The sequence below is a fragment of the Spermophilus citellus genome, assembly GCF_964194105.1.
Source record: "Spermophilus citellus genome assembly, chromosome: 2".
In the NCBI taxonomy this organism is placed as follows: domain Eukaryota; kingdom Metazoa; phylum Chordata; class Mammalia; order Rodentia; family Sciuridae; genus Spermophilus; species Spermophilus citellus.
The window spans coordinates 4,503,072-4,529,747 of record NC_138183.1 but is presented as its reverse complement, the minus strand read 5'-3'; the positions used below and the strand labels follow the sequence as shown (position 1 = coordinate 4,529,747).

At 58.6% G+C, this 26,676-nt stretch overlaps 2 protein-coding genes and 1 long non-coding RNA gene across 7 annotated transcripts in view; 1 reads left to right on the top strand and 2 right to left on the bottom strand.

Annotated features, from left to right (window-relative positions):
• The window catches only part of NTNG2 (netrin G2), a 62,424-nt gene that overhangs the window by 19,021 nt on the left and 16,727 nt on the right, over positions 1-26,676 (top strand). For all 4 annotated transcript variants that reach the window (XM_081278871.1, XM_081278870.1, XM_081278873.1 and 1 more), the window contains exon 3: positions 5,962-6,605. In XM_081278871.1, coding sequence (XP_081134997.1) covers positions 5,962-6,605 — 644 coding nt within the window. The remainder of the gene's footprint in view (positions 1-5,961; positions 6,606-26,676) is intronic.
• LOC308642352 (uncharacterized protein) lies at positions 11,214-15,287 on the bottom strand (the record flags this gene model as incomplete). The annotated part of the gene is made up of 7 exons (XM_081281227.1): positions 11,214-12,429; positions 13,146-13,325; positions 13,516-13,654; positions 13,816-13,906; positions 14,074-14,181; positions 14,272-14,318; positions 15,129-15,287. 7 exons carry the CDS (start codon positions 15,285-15,287, stop codon positions 12,308-12,310), a joined length of 846 nt encoding a protein of 281 aa, XP_081137353.1. The 3' UTR covers positions 11,214-12,307.
• LOC308640892 lies at positions 15,401-19,018 on the bottom strand. 2 transcript variants are annotated; one of them, XR_014020375.1, is made up of 3 exons: positions 18,695-19,018; positions 18,330-18,639; positions 15,401-15,507 (listed from the first exon to the last, which is right to left on the bottom strand). It is a non-coding gene; the product is annotated as an uncharacterized lncRNA (long non-coding RNA). The 2 variants fall into 2 exon arrangements; XR_014020376.1 differs by having other exon boundaries at positions 18,347-18,639.

The following is a 26,676-nucleotide window of genomic DNA, read 5'->3' as shown; positions in this document are numbered from 1 at the left end:
CCTTGCCCTCGGACCTTGCAGTCTCCTGGGAAGCTCATTGGCCAGAGCAGCTGGATGCCCCCAGGTGCTCCAAAAGGCTCGTGGGTGGGGTGGGGTCTTTTGGGGCCGTCCAAGTTGGGATGGGCAAGATGGAGGATCCAGGCATCTCTGTCCCACTGCCAAAACGGCTTCCCAAAGCAGACTGGGGTCTTAGGGTGTCCACGTCATCTCAGTCAGCTGCTTCCTGCCTCCTCCAGGACCACACAGTCCTCCCTGGGGACCACCAGGAGAGCTACAGTTAAGGGCCCTCCCTGCTGTGTTTGGAAATGTCTGTTAAATATGGTGGTGTGCTAGGGAGGGTGGCACAGAGGAGGGGAGCCAGTGCCTGCTCTCCTCACATTCATGCCTAGTCATGGAAGGTTCTGGAAGGAGGAGGATCTTCAGTTAGAGTTGACATGAAAGGCCTCAGTGCTCCCTGTCCTCACATACAGTTCTGGGCTCTGGAGAACTGAGCTATATCAGGCCCCGGCAGGTTCAGCAGGTGGCTCATGTCTCGGTCCAAGCTGGACCTTTGCCCATGGGATGCCTGTGAGGCTGGGTCTGGGGACCGCTGCAGGAGGCAGGCAGTCACAGAGGCTTCTGGAGGCTCGTGGCTGGTATGAAGGGGGCCCGGAAGTCACCTCCCATAGGCCCCCTCGCCTTCCCCTGCCTGAGTGATGAATCTGGGCTGGGAGGAAGATTGTTCCAACAAAATAAGAAAACCTCCCTGGCAGCTGCGGCTCCGGGCCACTTTCCGCTGATTCACGAGAGCAGGGAGGGTGACCTTGCTGTTGTCCAGGGCTTTCGCTCCAAGAGAAACCGAAAAGGGAAGGGGAAGAAATTAGAGGCGGAGAGAGCAAGAGGGACCGGGATCAATGAAACCACAGAAGGAGAAGGAGAGGGAGCCGGAGAGGGGCTGGGAGGAGAGACGTTAGAGATGCAGGCGGCTCAGTCAGAAGCTGCTCCCAGTAGAATCTCCGTTTCCGCTTTGTTAATAATTTATCCCGCTGCAACTTTTCTTACCATTAAATAGGAAATAATTTGTTAGGGAGAATTCCCCGGGCACTCCGGCTTTCTCCCTGGAGTCTGGGGGAGGAGAGCTTGTCTCCGTGCCCTTCTGCCCAGCAGCGTGGGGACTCAGGAGCGAGCAGGATTTAAGACTTAGGATGTCTGTGTCAAACCTGTCACCCACTTCCACTTATCTCATGAATGGGGAAACTGAGGCACAGAGGGGGCAAGGCTGGGCCCAAGGTCACACACGGTGTTAGGGGAAATCCCCTGCATCCATGACCCTGGGGGGCAGGGTGCTTGCTGGTTTATATGTTGCCCCAGACAGCAGAGATTCTCCCCAGAGTTCCAGGAGCTGCAGCCAAGGCGGGGGTGGGGCTAGCACTGCTGCCTTTCCACTCCCTCCCTGACCTTGGCTCCTCCCTGAGCCCCCAAATTTTTTAAAAGCAGAGCTCAGCCTCCTCCCTCAGCACCCCACACTCTGAGCCTCTGCTTGGCAATCTCTCGCCTCCCACCTGGGGCACAGCAGCTGCCTGCAGCCCCCCAGTGAGGTTGACAACTCGGCAGACAGGTTCAAAAAAATCTGTCAGCTGCTAAACTGTTCCAGGCCTGCCCACATGCCTGGGTGGCAAAGAGATGGGCTGTCTGCCTCCCGGGTGGAACCTGTGTCTCGGGAGAGTGGCACGGGCTGGGGGCGGTGTCGTCCTTTCCCTTTTGGGTGAAGGGCACAGTTTCCCAACTTGTCTCAGAGCTGGGGCTTCTTGTCCTGCTGCAGAGCTCCGTGATCTTGGGACATCTCTCAGCCTTTTCTTGTTTGTAGAATGTAAATAAAAGGATTCCAGCCTTCAGGATGGCTGAGCGGGGGTGGGGTGACTCCCAAGGGGTGCTCTGTGCAGGGCGGGCTCCGAGGGCATATGGCAGAAGTGGCCGGTCTTCCTGTTGGTTGGAGCCACAGGGCCAGACCACGGTCATGGCGCCCTCCCTGCATCCAGACCAGCTGTTGAGTGCCACCAGGGGGCTTGCCACATGGCACCTGGTGTAATTCTTACAGCAACTCTGAGGGGTCCAGGTCATGGCCTTCATTGGACTTCCATTCATCCCACAAGACCTCCCAAGTGCCCAAGGGATGCCAGGAGCTGGGGCCACAGTGGGAACGGAAGTGGAGGAGGCTGCTGCCCTCGGGAGCTAGCCCTCCAGCCCAGAAGCTCACTGGGCAGGGGAGGTGAGCTATCTTCTTCACAACTCTGGTGGCTGTCCCTCCACGGGCTCCTTAGTTAGTGGCCTGGAGGTTCCAGCAGCTGGACTTCCCAAGGGCACCCTTCCCTCCGTCCCTGCTGCACTTCACCTTCCCATTCAATTACGTGTGCGCCTGCAGCTCGTCTGCGGTGTTTACAACCTGGCCTCTGCCTCCAGCTGTACCCTTTGCACAGAAAATAGCATAAAAGCAAAAGCATTTAGGAGACAGAGGTTTCAAACGCCTGACATAAAATGGCCTCTCCACAGAATATCTCATGCCAGACATCTCCTGCTTAGTGTCTGTGTAGGAGACTCGTCCCCACCTGGCTCCCTGGTGCTCTTGGTCCAGGCTGGCTGCTCTACCTCGCATTTCAGGGAACTTGTCCCTAGAGACAGAGAGCTGCAGATGGCCGGGGCTGGGTTTCCCCCAAGATTCCCCAAGGTTGGGTCCCCTGGCATCCAGGAAGGTGATGTGGGGCCCATGTGTACCCAGTTTTCCATCTATAAGGTGGACTTAGCAATAGCACCGGCCCTCCTGGGGAGACATGCAGTGCGGATCGGTGGGAAGCACCAGACCAGCCTTGTGGCGTCTCTGCTGGACTCCTCTGTCTGCAGCTGCCAAGGTGGTGCACGGTGCAGCCTCACGACTCCTCCCTGGGGGTTGCCGGGAGACTCCTGGGGCTAATGTGTGTGAAACTGCTGCTTAAGAACAACTGCTACCATTTGGAGGCATTTTCTCCATCTTTCATACTTACGATCTCACATGATATCAGAGGAGGAAACAGGTTCAGAAAAGTAAAGTGACTTTCTCAAAGTCACACAGCCTCCAAGGATAGAGCCGAGTGAGTCAGAACTCAGGGCTTTCAGACCCCAGAGCCCGTTTCCTTAGGGCTGCAGCCTCCAACAGGGGACCTGGGGCTCCGTGGGTCCCTGGAAGTCACATGGGAAATGTAGTGGGTCACTGCATTTTTTTGGAGGGGGCTTCGGGCAAACTGGGCTCATCAGCAGCTCCATTCCTGCATCCCCCCCAGGGAAGGACAGGAAGAGGGCCAGAGCATGAGCCGTGCTGTCTGGGGTGAGGGTGGTGAGCTCTGTGTGGACGTGGCCTTTCCGGGACACACAGTCCATGCTCCTAAATGGTGAAATGGAATTCTGAGTCCTCAGGGTAGAGGGAGGCGGAAGAAAAGGAAGAAATAGGAGAGGGAGAAGGAGAGCTGGGGTGGCCACCGCCTGGGTTTACTTCTCCTGCTGGCTGTTGACAGAGCCCCCCTGCAGCAGGTGCGGGCTGGTAAACACTCAGGCTGATTCATTACGTTCTGAACACCTGCTTCCTGGGGGCCACTGGGCCCTGCAGGTTGGGACAGAGGCACATTGGTGGCAGCCAGGTGGAGCCCCGTCTCCTGGCAGAGCTGGCTCCAAGTCTTCCCTTGGCAGACAAGCTGCCGGGAGCAGAAGGGGCTCTGAGGGGTCCCATGTCCCCCTCCCCAGGGACCATCAAAAGAGTGGGCAGGGCAGGGGACGGGAAGGCAGGGGGATGGAAGAGGGACCAGGGAGGCTAGGTGTGGCTGACTCACCGCCGTTGGGGTCCGGTGGACAGGAACACTGGCACTCAACATGAGACCATTAGCATCACTACAGTTACCATTGTGTCATTAATCAGCTACTATTGCTAATTAATATAACAGTAATAGGAGCCACGATCTAGTGGGCAGTCTCCAGCTCCAGGCCCTTCACGGAGGCCTCACTGTCCCAGGGGAGGGAACCGGCTCACGGACTGAGTCAGGTAAGCAGGGCCACCCGGAGGGCCCTGAAAACAGGGGGAAGGGACAGTGGCCAAGAAGCAGAAGCCCTGAGGTAAGGGGACGTGGGAGTCAGGGGACAGCTTCAGTGCTGGGTTGAGAGGACGTTGCAGGCCAGCGCATGCCCCTGGCCCAGCGGGCAGAGAAACCCGGCTGTGGAAGAGGCCCAGCGATAGCAGGAGGGGCTGCTGTGAAAAGTGCCACAGGTCCAGTGGCTGCGGAGACAGAAAGGTGTCCGTGCTGGGGGCTGAAGTCCCGGGTCAAGGTGCTGGGAGCCTGGTTCCTCCTGAGGCCTCTCTCCGAGGCTCCCAGGTGGCCTTGTCTCTGTGGGCCCTGGTATTTCTGGGTGCCCACATTTGCTCTTCTTAAACAGACCCATCCGGCTGGAGAGGCCCACCCCTCATTTAATTCAACTGCCTCTTTAAAAACTCTGTCCCGGGGCTGGGGATGTGGCTCAAGCGGTAGCGCGCTCGTCTGGCATGCGTGCGGCCCGGGTTCGATCCTCAGCACCACATACCAACAAAGATGTTGTGTCCGCCGAGAACTAAAAAATAAAAAAATTAAAAAAAAAAAAAAAAACTCTGTCCCCAGATGGTCCCGTTCTGAGGTACCCGGGACTAGGGTCCCAACACGTGGATTTGAGGAGACACAAGTCAGCTCCTAAGAGGGCAGGGGGCGGGGGCAGCAGAATAGGGAGGCGCAGGGCACAGGGCCTGGTGCAAACTGTGCCAGCCCCAGAGCCAGGGCAGCTCTCAGGGCGTCTGCCCAGGGCTCCTCCTCCTACCAGCACAACGCTCGGTCTGCCCTGGACTTGTGCCCTCCCTGGCTGCTGTCCCTCACAGGCAGGCCTGTCTCGCCCCAGCACTGGGCCTTCTCATCACCAGGCCTGGCCTCAGCCCCCCCCAGGGCCTCTCAGCCTCCTCATTCAGGACCGCAGTGCAGGATGGGCTGTGACTGGCCTTGTCACAGGTGTCAGCCAGAGCAGGTTCCCTCTACCTGCCATGGTGACAGTAAGCTCACCGCAGTGTTGGTCCTTGAAGCTGTGCAGGGCAGGAGCGGGAGGAAGACGGGCACCAGGCAGGGCAGGAGCAGGTCCGAGGCACCCATCCTGCCTGCCCCGGGCCTCAGTTTCCCCATCTGATCAGTGAGTGTGGACTCAAGGGTGAGTTCTTTGTACCTCAAAGTGTGCAGATCCCATGAATCAGCAGGGACAGGCCATGTGGAGTGGGCAATGCCACCATGGGGTACCAAGGACATATCTATTTTAGTCAAAGAGAGTTTTGTGGATCCTGCCTCAGTGAACCCCTGGGTTGGCCCTGCTCACCGAGGGGCCCTGGGCCGTCTGGGAAGCGGTCCTCCACTCCCGAGGATCAAAGCCGTGGCCAGAGGCAGGCTGCAGTGCCACCAGCAGGGGCAGCAGGGGTGCCAAGTCAGCCCTTCAGAAGGTGATGCATGCGCTCCACCCCCCCAGGGGGCCAAATGGCTCATTTGCCAGTGAGAGGTTTTTAACTCAGATCCAAGCCATTTTGCCTCTGAGCAAACCAGACCCCTGAAATATTTATCAAAGGGCTGTAAGTGGTCTGAGGCGCTGTGCGGTTGTTAGTGACCGTGGGTTGTTTTCTTTTTCTTTCTTTTTTTTAATTAATAGATCTTATTTTTTAGAGCAGTTTTAAGGTTGCAGAAAATTAAGCGGAGAGCACAGAGTGCCTAACACCCGGCGTCTTTCCACCCTGACGGTCTCCCTGATGTTATATTATTGGTGTGGGGCTGGGCTCTTCCTGACGCCCCACCAGAGGCTCTGTGATGGCAGGCAGACATCTGGGCACACCGGCAGGGGCTGGCTGTGGGGCTTCCCAGGCCCTGGCAGCCCGCCCACCCTGGCCTCCTCTCCACCCCGCAGGAGAACCCCTACCTGTGCAGCAACGAGTGTGACGCCTCCAACCCCGACCTGGCGCACCCGCCGCGGCTCATGTTCGACCGGGAGGAGGAGGGGCTGGCCACCTACTGGCAGAGCATCACGTGGAGCCGCTACCCCAGCCCGCTGGAGGCCAACATCACCCTGTCGTGGAACAAGAGCGTGGAGCTGACGGACGACGTGGTGATGACCTTCGAGTACGGCCGGCCCACGGTCATGGTCCTGGAGAAGTCCCTGGACAACGGGCGCACGTGGCAGCCCTACCAGTTCTACGCCGAGGACTGCATGGAGGCCTTCGGCATGTCCGCCCGCCGCGCCCGCGACATGTCGTCCTCCAGCGCCCACCGCGTGCTGTGCACCGAGGAGTACTCGCGCTGGGCGGGCTCCAAGAAGGAGAAGCACGTGCGCTTCGAGGTGCGGGACCGCTTCGCCATCTTCGCCGGCCCCGACCTGCGCAACATGGACAACCTGTACACGCGGCTCGAGAGCGCCAAGGGCCTCAAGGAGTTCTTCACCCTCACCGACCTGCGCATGCGCCTGCTGCGCCCCGCGCTGGGCGGCACCTACGTGCAGCGCGAGAACCTCTACAAGTACTTCTACGCCATCTCCAACATCGAGGTCGTGGGCAGGTAAGGCCCCCTGGGGCGCTGCTGTCCCCGGTGCCTGGGACATTACCTGGTAACCAAGGGGTACCTGGTGCCTGGGATGGTATCCGATACCCAGGTGGGTACCTGGTACCTGGATGTCACCTGGTACCTGGAATATTACCTGGAAGGTTATGTGATACCTAGGATGGTACCTGGCATCTGGAACATTACCTGGTACCCAGGATGTTATCTGGTTGCTGGGACATCACCTGAGTCCCAGGATGTTACCTGGCCCAGGACATTATCTGTAACCATGGCCACTAACTGATTACCGGGCTGTTACCTGCTTTCTGGATGTTACCTGGTTCCAGGGACACCACCTTGATCTTGGCATGTTCCTGGTTTTGAGGATGTTACCTGCTGGGATGCTACCAGGTGTTAGCCAAGGGGACTGCCTTTGACTCCTGAGGCTGTGCACACAGAAGCCTAGGCTTCAATCGGGGAGGTGCTCCTGTGGATGAGAGTGTCTCCTGGGGCCTAGGGACACTGGAACTGGCAGCATGGGTGAGGTTGAGCTAAAGCCTGGTGCTGAAGTGCAGGGGATGTCCATGGAGTCAGTGGGCACTTGTGTTCAGGGGTTCTCAAGACCCCCCCCCCCCAGGCTCACTAGAAAGAACTCTGCAAAGCCATTATGCTTGAGGTTATAGTTTGTTACAGCAAAAGGAGACAGACTGAAAGCAGCAACGGAAGAGAGTCCAGGGTGGGACCAGGAGACACCAGGTACAAGCTTAGGGCTCTCCTCTCCTAGCAGAGGCATGCCAGCAGCGTGGAATCCCCCCAGTGAGGCATGACCATGCTGTGGTCCATCAGCAGCCAGGGAAGCTGGCCTGAGCTTTGGCATCCAGGGTTTAACTGGGGGGTTGATCACATCTGCATGGCTAGATGCCTGTGTGGTTGACCTTAGTCTCTGGACTCTCCAGAGGTCAAACTACATGGCCCAAGACCCCACCAGAAGTCATATCACTAGCATAGACTCTGCTGTGCCTCAAGACCTCAGGAGAACATAGCCAGGACGCTCCAAAGGCTTGGAAGTTACATATCACCTCCAGGGGCTGGGCCAGGGTCAGACCTTTCTTGGGAACACAGGGTGTGGGCAAGTTAAAACTACTAGCTCTCGATGCACAGTTCTGGAAAAGGATGTGTTTTGAGGACACTTTGTGGGGAGGCAAGACTCTCATGGAAGGCAAGCACCACCTGTGATTCTCAGAGCTGTTGTTTAGACTGTGGGTGTAGGTGATGACCAACTGGTTCTGCACGTCCCAGGCCATTTGTTTATTTGGCAGATGCTCTGCTGGTCTGCAGGGGCAAGGACCTCATCCCTGAGCCATCTGTAGAGGGGGCTGCTGATTCTGCCTCCTGTGGATCGTGATGAGGGTGAATGAGTTTAAGTTGGTGAAGTGCTCAGAACAGGGCCTGACACACAGTGCATGCTTAAAAAAAAAAAAGTATTGAATAAAAGATATACTGTCCAAAATAATGGTATGAAAGGACTGGGGCAGCCGAGGGAGGCCCGGGGGTGTTGAAGCATAACTGGGGCCAGCAGCACAGTGTCAGTGGGCGTGGGTGGGGGCTACGCCCAGAACCCAGCTGGGACAGCAGGCCCTGGGCATCCCTCCACAGCAGCTCTAAGTACTAACCAAGTGTGTAATTCCTCACAAGGGGGAGAGCAATTTGCTGCATGGTGTGCATAGCATAATCCTATTTTCGTACAGTATGTAATAGGCCTGTGTGTATAATTTCCACATCTTAAACAGGCCTTGCAAAGAAGCAGGTCTGGGCTCAGGCAGAGCTTTCCGGTGTGGGGGAAGCTGGCCGCCCATTGGCTGGCTGGCGACAGGCGCGATCTGTGAGTGGGTGGGCAGGGCCAGTGCGGCCTCCTGTTTTCGCTTGTTTGCGTTTTGTTTTACTCTGTTTTGCAGTGCTGGGGGTTGAACCCTGGGGATCTCTGCCACTGAACTACACCCCCAGCCCTTATTTATTTTTAAATTTGAGATAGAGTGGCTTTGAACTTGTGATCCTCCTGCATGGGCCTCCAGAGTTGCTGCGACCACGGGCATGCCACTGAGCCGGGCTCGTTTTATTTCACTCTGACCATGTGTGTGGATTCTGTGGACAAAGGCAAAGGGAGATGTTTGTGGAGTCGCCAGGTTCAAGGCTGGCAGACCAGGGGAAGCAGGTGCACCCACAGGGGTCTGTTTGGACCCCCATGTTCCTTGCCTTCCCTAAGTTCTACAGGAACTTGAAAGCGGATCTGGAAGCCACCTGTTGATGAGCACTTTTGGGAAGCCGGGGGCCCCGGTTTTGGTCTCTGGTCTTCCTTGAGACCTATGACCTCTGCCCTTGGAAAGCATTGCACAGTTCAAGGTTGGTCAAGGCTCGCCCTCCCCAGCCGGCTGAGCAGAGTCATCGCCTGTTTTCTGGCCAGCCTTGAGCTGCCACAGGGGACCCTCATCTTCTCAGCCTGTCCAAGGCCCTGCCCTACACTTCCTTTGAGGTTCATGCAGCCTCCTGATGCTGGGCCAGCTGCTGGGCCAGGGTGGGATGGTGATAGTCGGGGCCTTGCGGGCACCTTAAACCTCTGCAGAGTGACCACCTTTCTGGGGTTCAGGGCCCACCCCTCTCCAGGCCTCGGTGTCCCATCTGTGACAAGAGCCCGCATCTCCCTGGTGAGGCTGCAGGTGACCCCTGCCCACAGCTCCTCTGGGCACCCAGCCTCGCAGCGCCCGATTCCATCCACAGGTGGAGTAAGTACTCTTCAGGCAGCTGGTTGGCAGGAGTGGCAGCGTGGTCATGGATTAATCAGGTCTGGCTGGGTGGTTTGGCAGAGGCTGTGACTTCCTCATCTTTCCTTCTGGGAAAGCCCCCTGGGCTGGGAATCAGAGGACCCCAGGATAAAGGGAGCAGGGCGGGGCCTGACAGATGATGCCCGCTGTGTTCCTGGGTGTTCTCAGTTTCTGGGATCGCAGACGGAGACTTTCCTGGGATTCCCTTAGAATTCCATGGTCCCTGTGCCCCCCACTGTGGCCTGCTGGTAATCTGGAAAATATCATCGAACATTTGCTGCAGGATCATTTGCTCTTTGGTGCTGTATGAAGGGCTTCGTGTATAGTTTCTTGTTTGATCAATATTCATTTAATTCCCTGATGGTTCCTGGGGGCCTACAATCCCACAAGCTGAGGAAAAGCATTGAGCAAGCTGGACCTGACCCCTACCCTGTGGAGCTCTCCCTGCAGGGACAGGGCTCCCCTCAGCCTGATGTTTTCGGAAGAGGAATCGCTCAGCTAAACTAAGCGTCAGGCACCAGGACCCAAACCCAAGCGCGTTCAAGCTCAGTGGGTTTCCACGGTTGAGCCTTCTCTGGCCATGTGCTGGCCCCATGGGCTCCTCCGCTCGGGCCCCAGCTCCGAGTCGTCCCCTCCCACACTCAAGTAGTTTGTATTGGGGACCATCTCCCTGGCCTCTCCTCCAGAGTCTGCAGTCCTTTGATTCAGATGTGGCTCCTTGATCTGTCACATAGAGCCGTCCAGCTCGGAGGGGGACTGGATGGCCCGGAGGCAGGACAGGAATGACAGAGGCACCGAGCTGTGGGTGGGGAGGGGGCCTGAGTGGCTGGAGACCCAGGGCCCTGGAACATGAGGAGCTAGTGCAAGTGAGGGGGCCAGAGGAGAGGGGGACGGACTTCCCCACGGGGGGAGGCCCGTGCTACCACAGAGAAACTGCCTGCCCTCCAGCCCTGCCCGCCTCCCTCCTCCCTGCAGGCCCTGGGAGCAGGTGGGGGGTGGTGGCTGGCTTTAAACTCTGCAGCTAGTCTGGAGGGACATCTGGACCTGAGAAGTGAGGTCAGCCCCTCACGGTGGGAGGAACCAGGACAGAGCCCTCCCCCACACAGAGACCACCAGGGTCTTCCAGCAGAGCCTCCTGGGACAAGACCCCCACTCCTCCCAAAGGGCCTCCGTCTGGTAGGTTTGGGGGAGCTCCAGGCAGCCGTGCCAATAGAACTCTTCAAGGGGGCCCGACGGGTGGGAATGGCCAAGGAGAGTGGCTGGGCGGCCCCGACCTCTCTGGGTCTTCACAGTGTTGAGAAGAGTCAGTGACGTGCTGTGTTCATAGAGCTGCGTGATCCCGAGTCCCTTCCCTGGCTTACATGGCAGGAGAGTGGGAGGGAGAGGCTCGGTGACGGGGTGCCGGAACATGCCACAGCCACGACCCAGACGCCGGCGCTCAGGAAAGGTGTGTGGAGGCTTCTTGGGTTAGTGGGTGTCACAGACCCAGATGTCCACAGGGGTGGGAGACGTCAGAGAAACGGCCCAGCAGAGCAGTAGGGAAGGGTGTGGTCTGTGAGGAAATGGAGCTGGCAGGCCCCTCACAGGAGGGGATGGCAGAGTCAAGTTTGCCAGATCTTCCTCCGATGTCACCAGAGAAAGCACACAACCTTTTTTTTTTTTTTTTGGTCCCAGGGATTGAGCCCAGAGGCGCTCAACCACTGAGCCCCACAGCCCTTTGTATTTTATTTAGAGACAGGGCCTCACTGAGTTGCTTAGGGCCTCAATAAGTTGCCAAGGCTGGCTTCGAACTTGAAATCCTCCTGCTTCAGCCAGGAGTAGGTCACCGAGCCTGGCAAGTGCACAGCTTTTTAAGAAAAATTTTGAAACTGTTCAAGTAAAACAAAATGCTGCTCAACCCCAGGCCTCATGCGCTGCTGGCAGCCTCTGCTTGGGAAGCCCTGGGTCTTCTTGGAGCTGTGGCAGCAGCCACGCTCAGCAGCCACACTCAGCGGGCCCACAGCAGGGCTGGCCTGCGCGCAGCCGCGTCTGGGAGTGGCGGGGAAGCAGGGGCTGGTCTTTTCTCTCCCCCAGCCTTGCCTCTGAGGCAAACTCCTCTGCCCAGAACCAGCCTCACCAGGCCTTTGCCATCCAGGGACAAGAGGGAGTGGTCCCCCGCTCTGGAGGCTCCAGGCCGGGCAGGGTGGTGTTTGTGGGAGGTGGTGGAGCAAGGTCTGTGCGTCTCTCCAGGTCCGTGCCCCGCCTGCTCAGCATCGCCCCCAGCGTGGGTTCAGGGAGCAGGAGCAGCAAGCAGCCTACCTCAGCCTCTCCGCGGCCAGAGGCCACCCAGAGGCAGAGGCCAAGTGGGCCTGCGCTTGCCGATTGCCCCCGAGGACTGGAAGCCCGGCGGGGGCTTGGCCGCTCGTCGTGGGGCCCGGGGCTGCCCGGTTCCTCTCTGTTGCTTCTTGACTTGTTCCATAGTGTCCCGTCCCTATTGATGGCTGGTAACTGGAGATGGACGGGCACGGGACCAGAACAGAAAGAGCAGAGGGACAGGAACCTCGGGTGGGTGGGGTGAGGAGGGGAGGCAGAGAGAAGGCGCCACCCCTCGCCCCACCTGGTTCTGGACCAGACCCTCCCTCTAGTCTCCTGTCAGCTGCTCTACAGGAAATACGGGGGGGGGGGGGGGGGGCGGGTCATGGGACATTATGGTGCTGACTCCCTGTGACTGTGACCCCCCTGGGGGCCAGGGAGGATGGCGCTGCCCCTCGACAACAGTCCTATCCCTCACTGAGCAAGGCACAGCCCAGGTGGCGCCCTGAGTCCTTTCTGGGTCTTTCCTCACCGGGTCCTGCCTTGGAGGGTCCTGTCCCCCTTAGTCCGATCGGGAAACTGAGGACTAAGAAATAGATGAAGGCACCTTTAGATGGCTCTCATCAGAAAAAGAGAAAGTAATGCATGTTGACGAGGGTCTGGACACACTTGTCCCTCACAGGTGGGAGTGGAAACTGGTGTGGCCACTGTGGAGAACGGTAGGTCGGCTCCTGAGAAAGTCAGAGATAGAATCATCATATAATCAGAAATCCTCCTTCTAAGGATAGACCTTAGAAGAATCAAAGCAGGACTCCAACAGATAGTCCTACATCCACGCTCATAGCAGTTGCCAAACTCAAAAATAAACCAAGCGTCCATTGGCAGATGGATGAAAAAACGAGTGTGGTCTATACACACAGTGGAATATTACTCAGCCTTAGAAAAGGAAGGAAATTCTGGCGCACACACTGATATGGTTGAATCTTGAAGACATGCTCAATGAAAGAAGCCAGTCACAAGATGAGTGGGGTAGGACTCCACTTATCTGAGGTTCCCTGAGCCGTCAGATTCACAGAGATAGGAAGGAGAGAAGGGGCAGTCAGGCATGGTGGCATGTGCTTGTGATCCCAGCCACTGGGGCTTGTGGGGACTGAGTCAGGGGGCTCACAAGACCAGGACCAGCCTGGGCAACTTAGAGGCCAGTTTGGAGAAGTTACACAAACACTGTCTCAAAATTTAAACAAGGGTTCTGGATGTAGCTCATTGGTATGTGCCTGGTGTGGCCCAAGGTGTGCCAAAGAGAAGAGAAGAACAGTGGTTGCCAGGGGAGGGGTGGGAACAGTGGGGACCAGGGGTTCACTGGGGATGGAGTTTCAGTTTGGGGTGAAGCGGGTGGCTGGAGGTGCCCTCCACGTCAGACCCTGCAGGAGCAAGTCAGGCTACCCACCTGCCTGGGCCTCCGGCCCTCCCTGTCGTGTGGAGACAGTAACCTTGAGGTTTAAACGGGATCCTGCCTGGAGAGCGTGGAGAGCGTGGGCCCCCGGGAGTGGGGAGCAGGCGGCAAGCACAGCCGGCATTGTCACCCAGCGAGAGCACCGGGTCCCAGGGAGCCTGGTCTTCTGCAGGCCTGTGGACCCCCAGAAACTAAGTGCTGTGTGTGCGGTCAACGGGGAGAGGACCCGTTTCCATTTCATTCCCAAAGGGCGTGTGATCCCTAAACATCGAGGACGTCCCTAAAAGACAGCTTAGAGCTCTGTGCCCAGTGACCTGTGCCCAGCTCTCTGGGGGCAGAGATTCATTGACTGCAGTTCACTCACCTCGAACTGCCCTTCCACCTCCTGAACTGTCGCCTCTGCCAAGAGTGACCCCCGTGATGTGTCCACCTGCTGGAGGGGGCACGGGGACAGGCTGGGCGGCCAGTGTGGATCCTCTGGGCTGTGGGCTCACGAGGCTCCTCTGGTGCAGAGGGACAGAGGGGGCCTGGGGTTGGCGGGGTCCCAGGAATGCAAGGCCTGGGCGGGGGGGCTGCGGATGCACTGGGGACAGAGTCGCTCACACTGTTCCCTGGTGCGACACGAGGCCTTCCTCAGGGACTTCTCTCGTATTAATCCACTCACATATTTTTTGCTGGCGCTGTATTTGTGTCCTCGGGCGACGCTCAAAATGCCACACTGGGTGGCTTGGAACAGGAGCTTCTCACCTATGGTTCTGGAGGCCAGAGGTCTGAAGTCAGCTCTGAAACCCACAGAGAGCAATCCCCAGGCCCCTGGCCGTGGCCCCTCACTGCAGCCTCGCCCACCCTCTCCCTGCGCGGATGTTGGCACCGTGTCACCCCCTCACGCCATCACATTGGATTTAGGGGCCACGCTCCCCACCTGCCGAAGATTAGGTTAGGACCTCCGCGGGTCTTCTGGTGGACACAGCTGAAGCCATGACAGGTACCACTCCTGCTGGTCCCAGCCAGGGACTTCAGGGAGCCAACCCTGGTAGGGACAGTGTCAGGAGAGACCAACCAAATAGTCACTAATGACTGGAACCAAGCTAGGGGGACATGGGAGTGGACCAGGACCAACCTGAGATTTGGCCCCAGTGGCCAGGGTAGGTCCTCGAGGTGGGGGGGCTTTTCCAGCAGAGCGCCAGCAGGAGGGCAGGTGCCAAGGCTTCACCTGTGAGGACTTCCGTGCCCGGCCACAGCTCGGAGGGCTGCAGTGGGAGCAGGCAGGGCCAGGCTGGGCCGGCCCCTCTCAGGGGGCTTGGCTTGTCCTGGGTCCGGTGGGTGCCATTGCAGGGCTGCAGGCCTCTGGTGCGCAGAGAGCCGAGGTTGGAGCCGCGACCCGTCCTTCCAAGCCCGCTGGGTCCTGGCAGCCGAGGGAGGAGACGGGGGCCGCCTGGATGGTCCTGGGCAGTAGAGTCGTCAGAGGGCTGGTGGGGGCAGGGAACGGTGGCCTCCAGGGGTCCCCCAGGTATTGGGCTTGAGGTGCTGGTGGGTGGAATCAAATGGAGAGAACTCAGGAAAACGTTTCTGGAGGGAATTGTTTTAAATTCTGCTTTTCATTTTATTTTTGTGTCATCATGCAGCACAGTTGACCTTTTGAGGGTGAAATTCTATGGCCTTTAGCACATGTGTAGATTTACGTGGGTCCCACCATGGCCTGGATCCAGACAGTCCCTTGTCCCCCACGCTGCCCTAGGCACCTACTCTTTGTGGCACCACTCTCGAGGTTGAAAGCGCCCTGCCGGTGGAATCGCGGGACACGGAACTGGCCTCTTTCCCTCAGCTCAGTGACTCCGAGGTTGGTCCCCTGGCTGCCCAGATGGCTCCTCCTGCTTGTCGCAAGGCAGGATCCCCTGGATGGTGTGCTGTGGCTGGTTCACCCATTCTCGAGCCAGAGGGCGTCTGGGTGGCTCTGCGTAGTGGGCATCTGCTTACCCGGGGGAGGACCTGCCAAGCCTCCCGCAGAGGGCCTAGCCGGGAGAAGTTGGACGCGCACCTGTAGATCCCAAGGCACCTTTGAGTGGCTTCACTCCTCCAAGTGTGACGTGCAGGCGAGACTGTGCGGTCCGGAGGAGAAGGCCAAGGTGGGTTCATGGCCTAGCAACGGGGAGGTCGAAGGTGACTGGAGGGCGGGGAGTGAAGGCCATCTGGGGCAGGTTCAGAGTGGATGCAAAGAGATCTTCAGCTCTGATTAAGGGGCAGTTGCAAGGACGTCAGGGAACTGCCCCGGCTGCTGGGAGAACGGGGTGAGGAGTTTTCCCGAGAAGATGGGAGGCACCACAGCAGGCTGGTGTTCTGGAACAATCCGGAACTTCTGGTGCAAGAGAGTGGAGAGACACAGGAAAGAAAGCTCTGGAGAGAGCAACCCAGGTGGGAGGGAGTGTCGGAGCAGGGGGACTGGCTGTGACGCCAGTGGAGGAAAGCTGCCCGATTCCACCACTGGGTCAGAATCCCCACTTCTGGCACCTTCTGGAGACTCACAGCCCTCCAGGAAACCAAGGGCGGCCCTTCCTGTGGCCACTGAGGTCTCCGAGGGCAGAGCGGGGAGCGTGCCGTGGGGCCTCAGAGCAGCAGGAGCTGCAGTTACCGTGCCTTTTATGTGCCCTTCTGTGGCCCAGGGCAGGTCTCTTGGGTGCCTCCAGACTCAGTTTCCCCACCAACAAAATGGGAACCTTATGTAATGAGCGCTGTTGGAACTTGCAGGTTAGCTCAAGGCCTGGCCTACACACATTGTCACCTGTGAGGGGCCAGAATGCAGACACCTGAACATAGGCCCCCCCTTCCTGTGCAGCCCCACCTGGGCACCATGGGATCCCTCCTGTCAAGCCCCTCTGTTCCCCAGCCTTCTGTTGGTTAGCGGAAGTCATTTTAGTATTAGATATAGCTGGAACTGACTTGGGAGTGCTGCTGCACATCGGGGGTGGAGTCTTGTCCCACTTGGCCAGCCTGGCCTGGGGACTCATGGGGCCTTATCAGCCATAATTGGGGCTAATGAGGCCTGGACTGGATAGGCAGAGGTGGAGATTGGAAACCCTACAAGGAGGAGGAGACCAATTCCAGACCAATTACCACACCCTGTTCCTGTCCCCCACCTGTACCCCCGGCGCCCACCTGGCTGGGTTGCAGACACACACTTCCCAACAGGGAGCCTGGAGCGGGTTATTTTGAATCCTTGCTGGTAGCTGGACCCCTGTATCAGGCTTGTGGAGGTGGGTACTGGGGATTGAGCCCAGGGGTGCTCTTCTACCAAGCAATTTATCAAAGCCCTATCTGAGATAGGGCTTTGATAAGTTGCTAAAGCTGGCCTCAAACTCGGCACCCTCCTGCCTCAGCCTCCCCAGTTGTTGGGATTACAGGTGTGCACCTGGCTTCAGGCACGTTTTAGATCCACAGGTGTTCCCTTGTACACACCCACCCCAGGCCACGCCCACCAAGCCACCTGCGATCCTAATGCAGAGCCTCCCAGCTGGCCCCACACCCCCGTCCTTTGCTTTGATAAGACTCATCTGTCAGCTAAGTGAGTTCACTTGGCCAGGAACTGGTGAGTGAGCAGGTTCTCCACACGCGCAGCCTGCCTGCTTCTGGGGCAGGCCCCGCGGTGTGGACAAGCCACTGCCCCGTGTTCGTAAGCACCCAGGTTCACATTGTACTCCGGCCCCGGCCACACACGCGGACACACTGCTGTGAGCACCAGCCACAAGCACGCAGCACCCTGCTCCCAGCTGCTCACACCAGGCAGAGCCGGGGGTCAGCCAAGGGGCCTGGGCCTGGCTGCCCACCTGGGGGTTCTCCAGGCCTCCCACTGTGCACCTGGGCTCCTAGAGGCCACCTGCCACTCTGAGGAAACGCCCCTTTCTGGACTCCTGGCCACCCTCTGCCCCTCCCTCTCAGCCTGAGCACCCATCAGCTCCCAGCCTCAAGAAAAGAGGCATTTGGGGATCTGGATCCTGTGTGGGGGTGACCGGCCTGCTCCTCACTCCCTGAAGTCCGGCCCCTCCCCTCACAGTCTTCCTGGACATGTACATGGTCATGCGTCTCTGCACACGACCCTTCAGGCCTCCCACTGACCTTCACCTCAAGTCCACTCTGTAGTTCAGCCTGATAAGTCCCCCGCCTCCCTCCCACCCTCACCAGCTGCCCTGGGTCTCAGCTCCCCGGGGCTTGCCACTGGGCTCTTGCACCCCGTGCACCCTCAGGGCTAGGCCCGTGAGCACCTCTCTGGAGCTCCTGGAGGCTGCAACCCCATCGCATCCCCTTGGGTCCTCCTTGGCCTTGAAGGGGCACAGCAGTCCCATGGCTTTGCAGCTGACACCCATGCAGCCCCGACACCCCACACTGGCTCCAATACCCCAGATGGGCTCCGACACCCCACATGGGCTCTGAGCTCGCGGGCCCCAGGCCGGTGGCACCTGCCCCAGAAGCAGGCAGGCTGCGCGTGTGGAGAACCCGCTCACTCACCAGTTCCTGGCCAAGTGAACTCACTTAGCTGACAGATGAGTCTTATCAAAGCAAAGGACGGGGCGTGGGGCCAGCAGAGGCAGAGAGCTCCCCCACCCGCATCGCCGCCCACCCTTCCATCATCTCTCTTGCCCTTCCCGACCGGCTTCCCTGGGTGGCGGAGTCGGCTCCTTGGCCCAGGGCTTGGGCCTGGCCCTTCCCTCGGGGGTAAAGGGACTTCCCACGGGAAAGAGGAATCATGCCTTAGGGAGCCGGCCTGGTCACATAAGTGTCACCTAAGGCCACCAGCCCCCCTCCCCACCCCTCCCCTTCCCCCGTGCGGCTGCTGGCTTTGTAACAGGATTTATCAATGGCCTGAGAGAGGTGGCGGATGTTAAGCACTTAATATAGAAGAAGCCCAAATTTGATTTAGCCAGTGAACTCAATTGCCGGCCTCACTGCATCCTGGGAGGAACACCAGCCGGCGTCTGTCCACGTCACCCTGGCAAAGCCGGTCAGGTCAGGAGGCGAGGCCCTCCCCTCCTCTTCTCAGGGTCTCTGGTCTTGATTTGCAGCTTTGGAGCCTTTATCCCTTCAAGGCCCGTGCCTCCCCAAGCCACCTGTGGGCTGGAAGCCGGGCTTCTCCCAGCTGCCCCTCAGCGCCATCCCAGATACGTCTCGACCCCCGTCACTGCTTACCTATGCACCCAGCTGACCTCTGTGGCTTCTCTCCTGACCCTGGCTGGCTTTAGATGCTGCGAGTGTCTCCTCGCTGCCAGAGATGGCCTCTTCTACCCACCAAAAAATACCTAAGGACCCCCCCCAGGTCATGTGGCAGCCTGACTCAGGGTGGGTGGGAGTGACCGTGTCCAGGAGGAGGCCTTGAATGGTGGCCGTGGCCAGCGCCAGCCTGGAGGCTTGAGGGCCACCCACTGGCTATGCCTGGCTGGGAGGGAAGCCCTTGGGCCACCTCTACTGGACGCAGGAAGTGGCCTGGGTCACCCCGCCCCTCATCCTGAGACATCTCCAGGCCAGCACAGGGAGGACGTTTGCTTTCCCAGAACCCAAGACCCAGAAAAAGGTTTTTCCCCAAACGAAAGTCCAGTCTCTACCTGGCAAGAGAGAGGCACTGCGGCTGTGTGAACGGTGGCCGCGCCCCTGCCTGCCCCCTGCAGGCCTCAGAAGCACTCGTGGATCAAACCCTGGGTGCCCTGTGGCGAGGCCTTGTGAGGAGGGACGCTCCCCTCACCCCCGCCGCCGCCCCATGCACCCGTGTCGGGGGTCCCTGTGAGGGCTCCACGTCTCCACGGGTCTGGGCCCGTGCAGCCCAGCACTGTCCTGGCTCCCCACACTCCCGCTCCTGCCCTCCCCAGGAGTGGTGACGTCACGCTTTCCAGCAGCCAGGGGTTGACCTACATTCCGCCGCCCTCCTGTCTGGGAGATGCTCCAAACACCCCGCTCCTTGCTGCCAGGAGAGGGAAGGACCCAGCTCACGATTTTTGTGGCTCACGGGTGCCAGGACCCGGTCCAGATGGTGCCCCCGCTGGCAGCTCCTGGGCACTGCCTGCCCCTCCCTGCAGGTCAGGGCACGCTCCAGCCTGGCACGGGCTGGTGTCCCTGCCGTCCTGCGTGTGGCTGGCTGTCAGGTCCCCAGCTGTGCCTGCCACGTTTCCAAGAACTTGGGTTGTCTTCCCCTGGAGGTGAGGCCTGGCGCTGTCCCTGAACAGTTGTGATCTCCTGGGGCTCAGTGGGGACCCGCCAATTCCAGAAAAAGAGACAACTGATCTGAGAAGGTCACTGCAGCTCTCTGTCCATGGGAAGACAGAGGGCCAGCCGGCCCAGCTTCCAGCAGGAGAGAGGGTGCACCTCACACCAGGAAGTGAGAAGGGTCAGGGTTAGGGCAGAAGGTGAACCTCAGCCACATGCTGAGCAGAGGTGGTAGGGGAGCTGTCAAATGAAATGCAGGATGCCCCATTAAGTTTAAATTTCAGATCAACAAGGAATAACTAGTATAAGTCTATCCCAGATATTTCATGGGATATACTTATGCTAACAAAAATCATTCATTGTTTATCTAAAAGTCAAGTGTAACCTGGCATCTGTATTTTTATTACTCTTTTTGTTTTTTCCATTTGAGTTGAGGTCTCCCTCTGTCCCCAAGGCTGGCCTTGAACTCTGAACTTCTAGTTTCTTCATGCTTTAACCTCCTGAGTAGCCAGGACCACAGGTCACTGTTCCAGGCTACCGCATTGTACTTTTATTTGCTAAATCTGGCAACCATGGGGCAAGGGACTCTGGAGAAGTGACTTCAAGAGACCAGAGGATACATCCCGCTGGGGAAGACCCCAGGGCCCTGGAGAACACCGATCATGTCTGCTTCAGGGGTCTGATGGCTGCGGGAGTGGAATGTTAGCAGGACAGCCTGACCCTTGGGGTGGACTGGAAGGGCAGTCTCTGCTTCGGACACCCCTGTGCCCCCCACCCTTCCCTCTCAGGCTTGTTGGCCATTAGCAACAGCAACAGTGTTGATAGCTGGTGTTGGTGGGGGGCTCGCTTTGAGCCGGACCCTGTGCTGAGCTGCCGAGTGTCACCTGGACAAGGGGAACAGCCTCATTCCAGTCCCACAGGCCACCCTGAGACCTGCCCACGTTTATGCCGACGTGGGGGGAGGGGTTTAAGCAGGGGTCTGGTCACCGCAGAGCACAAAACGCCTTCCCAGCTTCCAGACACCGAGGACCTGCTGTGTGCCCCGAAGAGTGAGGCCCCCAGACAGTTAAGCACCAAGGCTGGTGTGTGAGACACCCCGCAGCCTTTCCTTGAGTAGCTGAAGGGGTCTGAGGGCCAGAGAGGTGAGTTCAAGGTCACCAACAAATCAGCAGCAGGGCCGAGCCAGACCTGGCTGCTGGCCAAGCGTCCCTGTGTGTGTGTGTGTGTGTGTGTGTGAGAGAGAGAGAGAGAGAGAGACACTGTGCTTGTTGCCGGGCACCTTTTCCACTGCTGCTCAAAGCTGACACTAGGGGCTCTGCTGGGGTGGGGCCCGGGGCCTGGGGCCACAGAACCTCCCTGGAGGCAGGCCAGCCTCAAACTGTCCCTCGGTTCCCGATTGAGTCCTGCTTTTTTCTGGTGGACAAGTGAAGGGCTGCCTAGCGGGTCAGGTGACCCAGCTGGTGGCTTTCCCGGGAGGCTGACAGCGCTCCAAGGTCAGCTTCAGTAAGTGATTCCTTGGGAAAACTGACCCCACAGATGAGGGGAGAAATCTGGACCGGAGGCCTCGCAGGACGCCGCCCCGCCCTGGACGCAGGCAGAGGCTTGCTTTGGGGGGGACATGAGCCAGGATTCCTTTTTTCAGGAGCTCTGTTTGGAGAAGGCCAGGCTCTGAAGTACACCCAAGCCCTGCTCCCACCCAGAGGCCTTGACTGTGGCAGTCCTGCCTTCTCCCCTGCAGAGCGGGAGCAATGAGCCTGTGGGTTTGCACAGCGCCCGACCACGTACGAGTGCTCAGTGAATTATTTATATGTGCTGCTTGTTTATTTTATTTACTTCATCTCCCACTGGCCTTCTGGAACAGGGAAGAGAATCACAGAAGGACACTGGTCTGAGGGAGGGAGGAGGCACAGGCCTGGGTCTGGAGGGGTGGTGGCCTGGTTGCACTTCTGCCCCCCACCCCCCCACACACATTGAGACTTGAGGCCACTGCCTGCTGCCTGTATGAGACCCTTCCTACAGCAGGGTTCACCTGCTGTGTGGCCTTGAGCAACTTGCTTAACTTCTCTGTTTCCTTGTCTTAAGGCTCTTGTGAAGAGCTAGATACGTTCATTCACGGAAAGCTTTTGGGATCCCTGGCTCTAGACGCTGTTAAGTATAAGAAATGGGAAAGAGCATTCATTGAGCGTTTCCCCATCTCAAGCCAGCTCTTTTTAGCCGGTGTCTCATCTGGTCCTTGGCTCCCCACAGCCATCCAAGGGATAGGAAGTGGGAATAAAGTAAGGTCAGCAACTTGACTAAGGCCACACAGCATGTGGCAGAGCTTCCCAGGCCAGTGGGCAGGGGAACAGGGCCACCCTCTCGCGTCCATGGGAAGGGCACAAGGAAGGAACACAGCCCCATGCGGCCCCTGCAGTGTCGGGGGCTCATTCTGCCCCAGCCCTGGGTGTGCAGGCCGCCGACCAGCGGGTGTCCCTTCCCTCCTGCCCCCCACCCCCACCCCATCACTAGCGACCATGTCTGTGATCTTCAGGACAGCCCAGGCCAAGCAGGATCTGCTCCACTCAGCCGGGAGAACCTGCCCACCGATGCCTCAGGGCTCTGGGGAGGGCTGGGGACGCTCCCAGGCCTCGGCAGGATGGAGATGGTGGTCGTTGTGAAGGGCTGTGCTAATTCCCCTGGGCACTCAGCCCAGCGGACTGCACCATGAGCCCCCAGTTCCCTGGTCTCTACCTGGCAGCATCCGAGGCCCAGAGTGACCGGGCTGTACGTGGAGTGAGCAAACCTGAGCGGCCCCTGGCCCAGGCACCCCCTCCGCTGTCCCCGCACCCCTCCCCCGCCTGCCCTGCAACCCGCCCATCTGAAGCCGGCAACTCAGTGGCCTCTGGAGCATCCCCAGCGCGTGCTACCACCGCCACGCTCTGTGTTAGGGCATTTTCGTGGCCCTAAAAAGATACCCGGCCCCCTTAGGGGACTCCCTTAGTCCCGCCTCCCTGTGAGCCCAGCCCTGACCTGCTGTGCGTCTCGTCTTGGACGCTGGGCATTTCGTATGAATGGACTCACGGCAGCTGCCCTTTGCTGTCTGGTTTGTTTCACTTTGTAGGAGGTTTTCGAGGTGCAGCCGAGGAGCACCGTCCGTGCTCCATCTGGTCTTATGGCTGAAAAGTTCCCGATGCCCTTGCACGGAGCCTGGTCCCTGTCTGCGGACCCAGCTCTCTGGCCCCTGCGTCTGCCTGGTGCTGCCCGAGCGGTCCTGCGGTCCTGCGGAGGGCCCTCCTGGGCGCGCACCTGGGCTGGGATGGCCGGCCCCTGCCCAGCTCTCTACAGCGCACGGAGCCCTTCCAGCAGAGGGCAGGCTTGAGGGCTGCTTCCCACCCCCCCACACACACCCTCAGCGGCGCATCTTTCTCCCCTGGCCACCCTGGGGGGGGTGAAGTGCCAGCTCCTCCTGGCTTCCATGTGCATTCCCCTGGTGGCCAGGGAAGCTGAGCGACTTTACCTGCCCACTGGCAGCTCACATATCTTGGAAGAAGTGACCACCTAGACCCTTCCTCCATTTCAGACCTTGGGTTGTCAGTCTTTTTATTTTTGAGCTGTCGGAGTTCATCCCATATCATACCTAGGTCCCTCATCAGATATGAAAGTTGCAAATCTTTCCTCCCGATCAGTGGGTGGTCTTTTCAAACCTTCTAGAAGCACAAAAATATTTAGCTTTGATGAAGTCCAGGGTATCTGTTTTCCCACGTTGGCCTTTGTTTTATGATTTCTGAGAAACTGTTGCTTAATCCAAAGTCTTGACCATTTCCCCCTGAGGGTCCCTGGGTTTTGCTCTTACGTTTCGGTCTTTGGTCCATTTTGAGTTAGTTTTTCATGCAGTGGGACATGAGGGTCTGACCACATGCCTGTGTACACCCCATTGTATTCCTCACTTTAAATGTTTTGGCCTCACCTGGGCAATGACATTCCTGAGGTCACAGTTCTGTTTGATCAGTTTGTTGAAAAAAATACTCTGTTCAAAACTAGATGGTGGCCTATGGAGCCGTTCAGCATTTCATGCACCCTCTACCCCAGATCACCTCGATGTCCCCTTGGGAGATGACAGTAACTGTGAGGACTTCCACAGCCAGGGAGAGTACCCGAAGGGAGGGGGTTGCAGAGGCTGCCCTGAGAAGTGGCACTTGGCCTGGGGCCTGACGCTGCCCCTAAGTGTGGGCTCCAGGAGGAGGGCGGGAGCCTGGAAGCGCTGTGGAGGCAGAGGGAACAGCGGGTGCAAAGCTCAGAGGACGGCAGGATGGGAGCACATGCTGCAGAGAGGCAAGGGACAGAGAGGGACACCAGAGAGCTGGAGAAGTCAGGCCTCATTCCCAAGCACCACACATGCATGCAGGCGTGCACGCGCGCACACACACACACGTGCACAGTGTCACCCAGAGCCACCTAGAGAAGTCAGGAAGACCAAGAAGTGCTTGCCGTTGGCTGGGACTCTGTGACAGCCCTTGGCCAGCCGTCCCAGGCCACGCTGGGAGGGCAGTGAAGAGAGGGCATGGCGCTCATCCCAGGGCTCGGCCAGGGCGTGGGACAGGCCAGGACATTGTCTCATGTTCCCACTGAGACAGGACTGGGGAGCGGGGCTGGCAGGTTGGCGCCTGAGCAGAGCCGGGGTCAGGGAGGGACAGCTGGGCTGGGTCAGGAGAGACCAACTGCGTGGTCCTGAGCAGGCTGCTCCCCACCCCGTGCGCCCAGGCCCGTCCAGCCCTGACAGCTCAGGCTCCCTGTTATCATGGTCGCAATATGCTGCTCAGATTCAGCCGGGCTCTTATGCATTTTTAATAAGTCAAGGTCAATGTGATCACCCAGAGTTGATGGCAATCTTCTCTTTATGTAGCTGATATCTAAAAATATCCCTTCCTCAGGCCAATGGTGTGGAGAACATCCCTGGTTTCATACAGCTGGGGTGTTCCTCTCCAGCTGGCTCAGTGGGGTGTTAAATAGGAATTCAGAAGGAAAAAAAAAAACAAACTCTGAGGTCAAGTACATTTTGCAAACAAACTTTTATCAGACAAAGTCAGACAGGTTTCTTTCCTGCAGGACTTGTCAGAACCTTTAATACAGTAACGTGCATGTGACTCTTGTGCAGTGGGCAGAGAGTGGGGCCTGGGGGATTTGGAGGACATCATAACCTTGACCAAAAAGGTCTATGCACAGGAACTGGTCTCTGCTGTGGACCATCTCTGGGGTCCAGTGTTCCCAGGAAGAAGAGCCCTCGAGGCCAGCAAGTGCCTGCCCAAACCCCTCTGGGCCTCTCCAGAGCTGAGCACATAGTAGGTCCACAGCACTATGTGCTGGTGGAGGGACTGGGACTCCAGAGAGTGAACAGGCTTCTTCTCGGACCCTTTTCGGCTGGTGCTGCTGTTGAGTTCTCCGGGACAGGATTGCCCTCCGAGCTAGCCAAGTGGACTAAAGGAACCAGGCGGAGCTGCCTGCGTCTGGGGTGTTGGGATGTCTTGGATTTGGGAATGTTTGCACATGTGCGCCTCATGCGCTCAGCCTGAGGTCATCTGTGCCGTCTCTAGTGCTCCCACATTGTGGCTCGACCCCCAGCCTGAGCTCAGGCGAGGGACTTTCCACTGTGGCCTCATTTCCACGCTCCAAGTTATGGGTTTGGGAGCGTGTGGGGTTTCAGACTGGGGATTGGGGAGCTCAGCCCACACAGCTTCACCATCAGCTAATGCTGATGGACAGGGCCTCTGCTGTGCGTTGGGATTCTGTTCCAGAGAATTCCAGGGGGACACAAACAGTGCACAGTGCGTATGAAAAGTGGCGGCTTGCGGAACAGCCCCCAAGGCTGGAAGGACTCGCTGCTCCTACCAGGACAGGAGTGCGCTTGGGAGCAAGCCGCCTCCCTTCCTGCTTCTAAATAAACGCAGACTGTATTTTGGAGCAATTTTAGATTCTTGGCAAAGTTGAGCCTCAGGTGCAGAGATGTCCCATGTCCCCAGCCCTGTCCCAGCTTCCCCTGCTGTCAACACCCACTAAGGACATGCACCCAAGCTGACAGGTCATTGCCGCCCAGCGCAGGAGGGTGGTGCCTGGTGCCAGAGGGCCTGAGGGCTTGGACCATCGTGATGACGAGACTTGCCACTGTAGGGTCACTGGAACAGGGCCACTGCCGGAAGGCCCTCTGTGCTCCGCGAGGTGACGTTGCCCTGTGCTGAGGAGAGCTGTGCCTGCTGCTGTAGAGATACTGAGAGTGTAAGAACTGACAGAGAAGAGAACCAAATCACCTCCAGCCCCAGCTACAACACTGACCCTGGTTCCCACTGTCTGGCAACCCCTATTCTATCCCATGCTGGTGGCTTGGCCTCTGGAGGCAGATTCCTCCAGATTCTACCCCCAGTGACATTTGAGGGCAGCCCCATCACTCTGGGCAAGGGGCTTCACCTCTCCAAGCTTTGGTGTCCTCACCGGTAACATGAAGGTGACAAGAGGTTCCAGTGAGACCCACTTGGCACACAGTGAGCATTTGGGCACCGTTCGTGTTAGGAACTTTGCCCGTGGCTTGAAGTAGAATTTGACAACGTGATGGTGCCTAACCTGAGAGTCTCCTGCCATCTGGCCACGCAGAGAATTCCCGAGGAACAGCCGGTTCCTTCCCATCAACCCACTGCAAGTTGGACGCGTCCTTCGGGGGAGGTGCACCTGACAGTGGCCTCTAGCGCCAGGCTCTTCTGGAATAAGTGCTGCCCCGTGGAACTCATGGAAGGGGTGCTGAAAGCAGAAACCACGCTGCGCAGGCTCCCATCCCGCAGCGAGGCCCAGAGATCCCATGTGGAGCCAGCCTAGGCCGGGGACCTTCTGCCCTCAACTTCCTGGACGGCTCGGTGACGGTGATGTGTGGGAACCCAGGCAGTGCCCCGCCCTGGGAAGGCGGTGTGAGAGCCTGTGGGGGAAGCAGCAGGGGAGGGCACCGGCCAGACAGCCAGGAAACTGTGTTCTTTTCTTTCTGCAGAACTGGGGTGGAGCCCAGACCCCACCCCGCTGGTCAGGCTCCACCCCTGAGCCCCGTCCCAGCCCTCAGGACACAATCTTGGCATGAGGGGACAGGGCCCAAGGTACCCACCCCTGGTCCCCGCCTCCTCCCACAGCTCTCCCTCTGCTCCCAAGCCAAGCAGCGGTGGAGATGGAGCACCCACCCAGCAGGACACTCCGCCCACCCCTGGCTGTCCCACCCCGTGCCCTGGAGAGGTTGCTTCCTCCCTCTGACCTCCTCTCAGCCCCAGGGGGCTTCCATCATGCTCTCCTTCTTTCTAGAAGGTTCTCCCTTTCTGGCTGGCGGCACTTA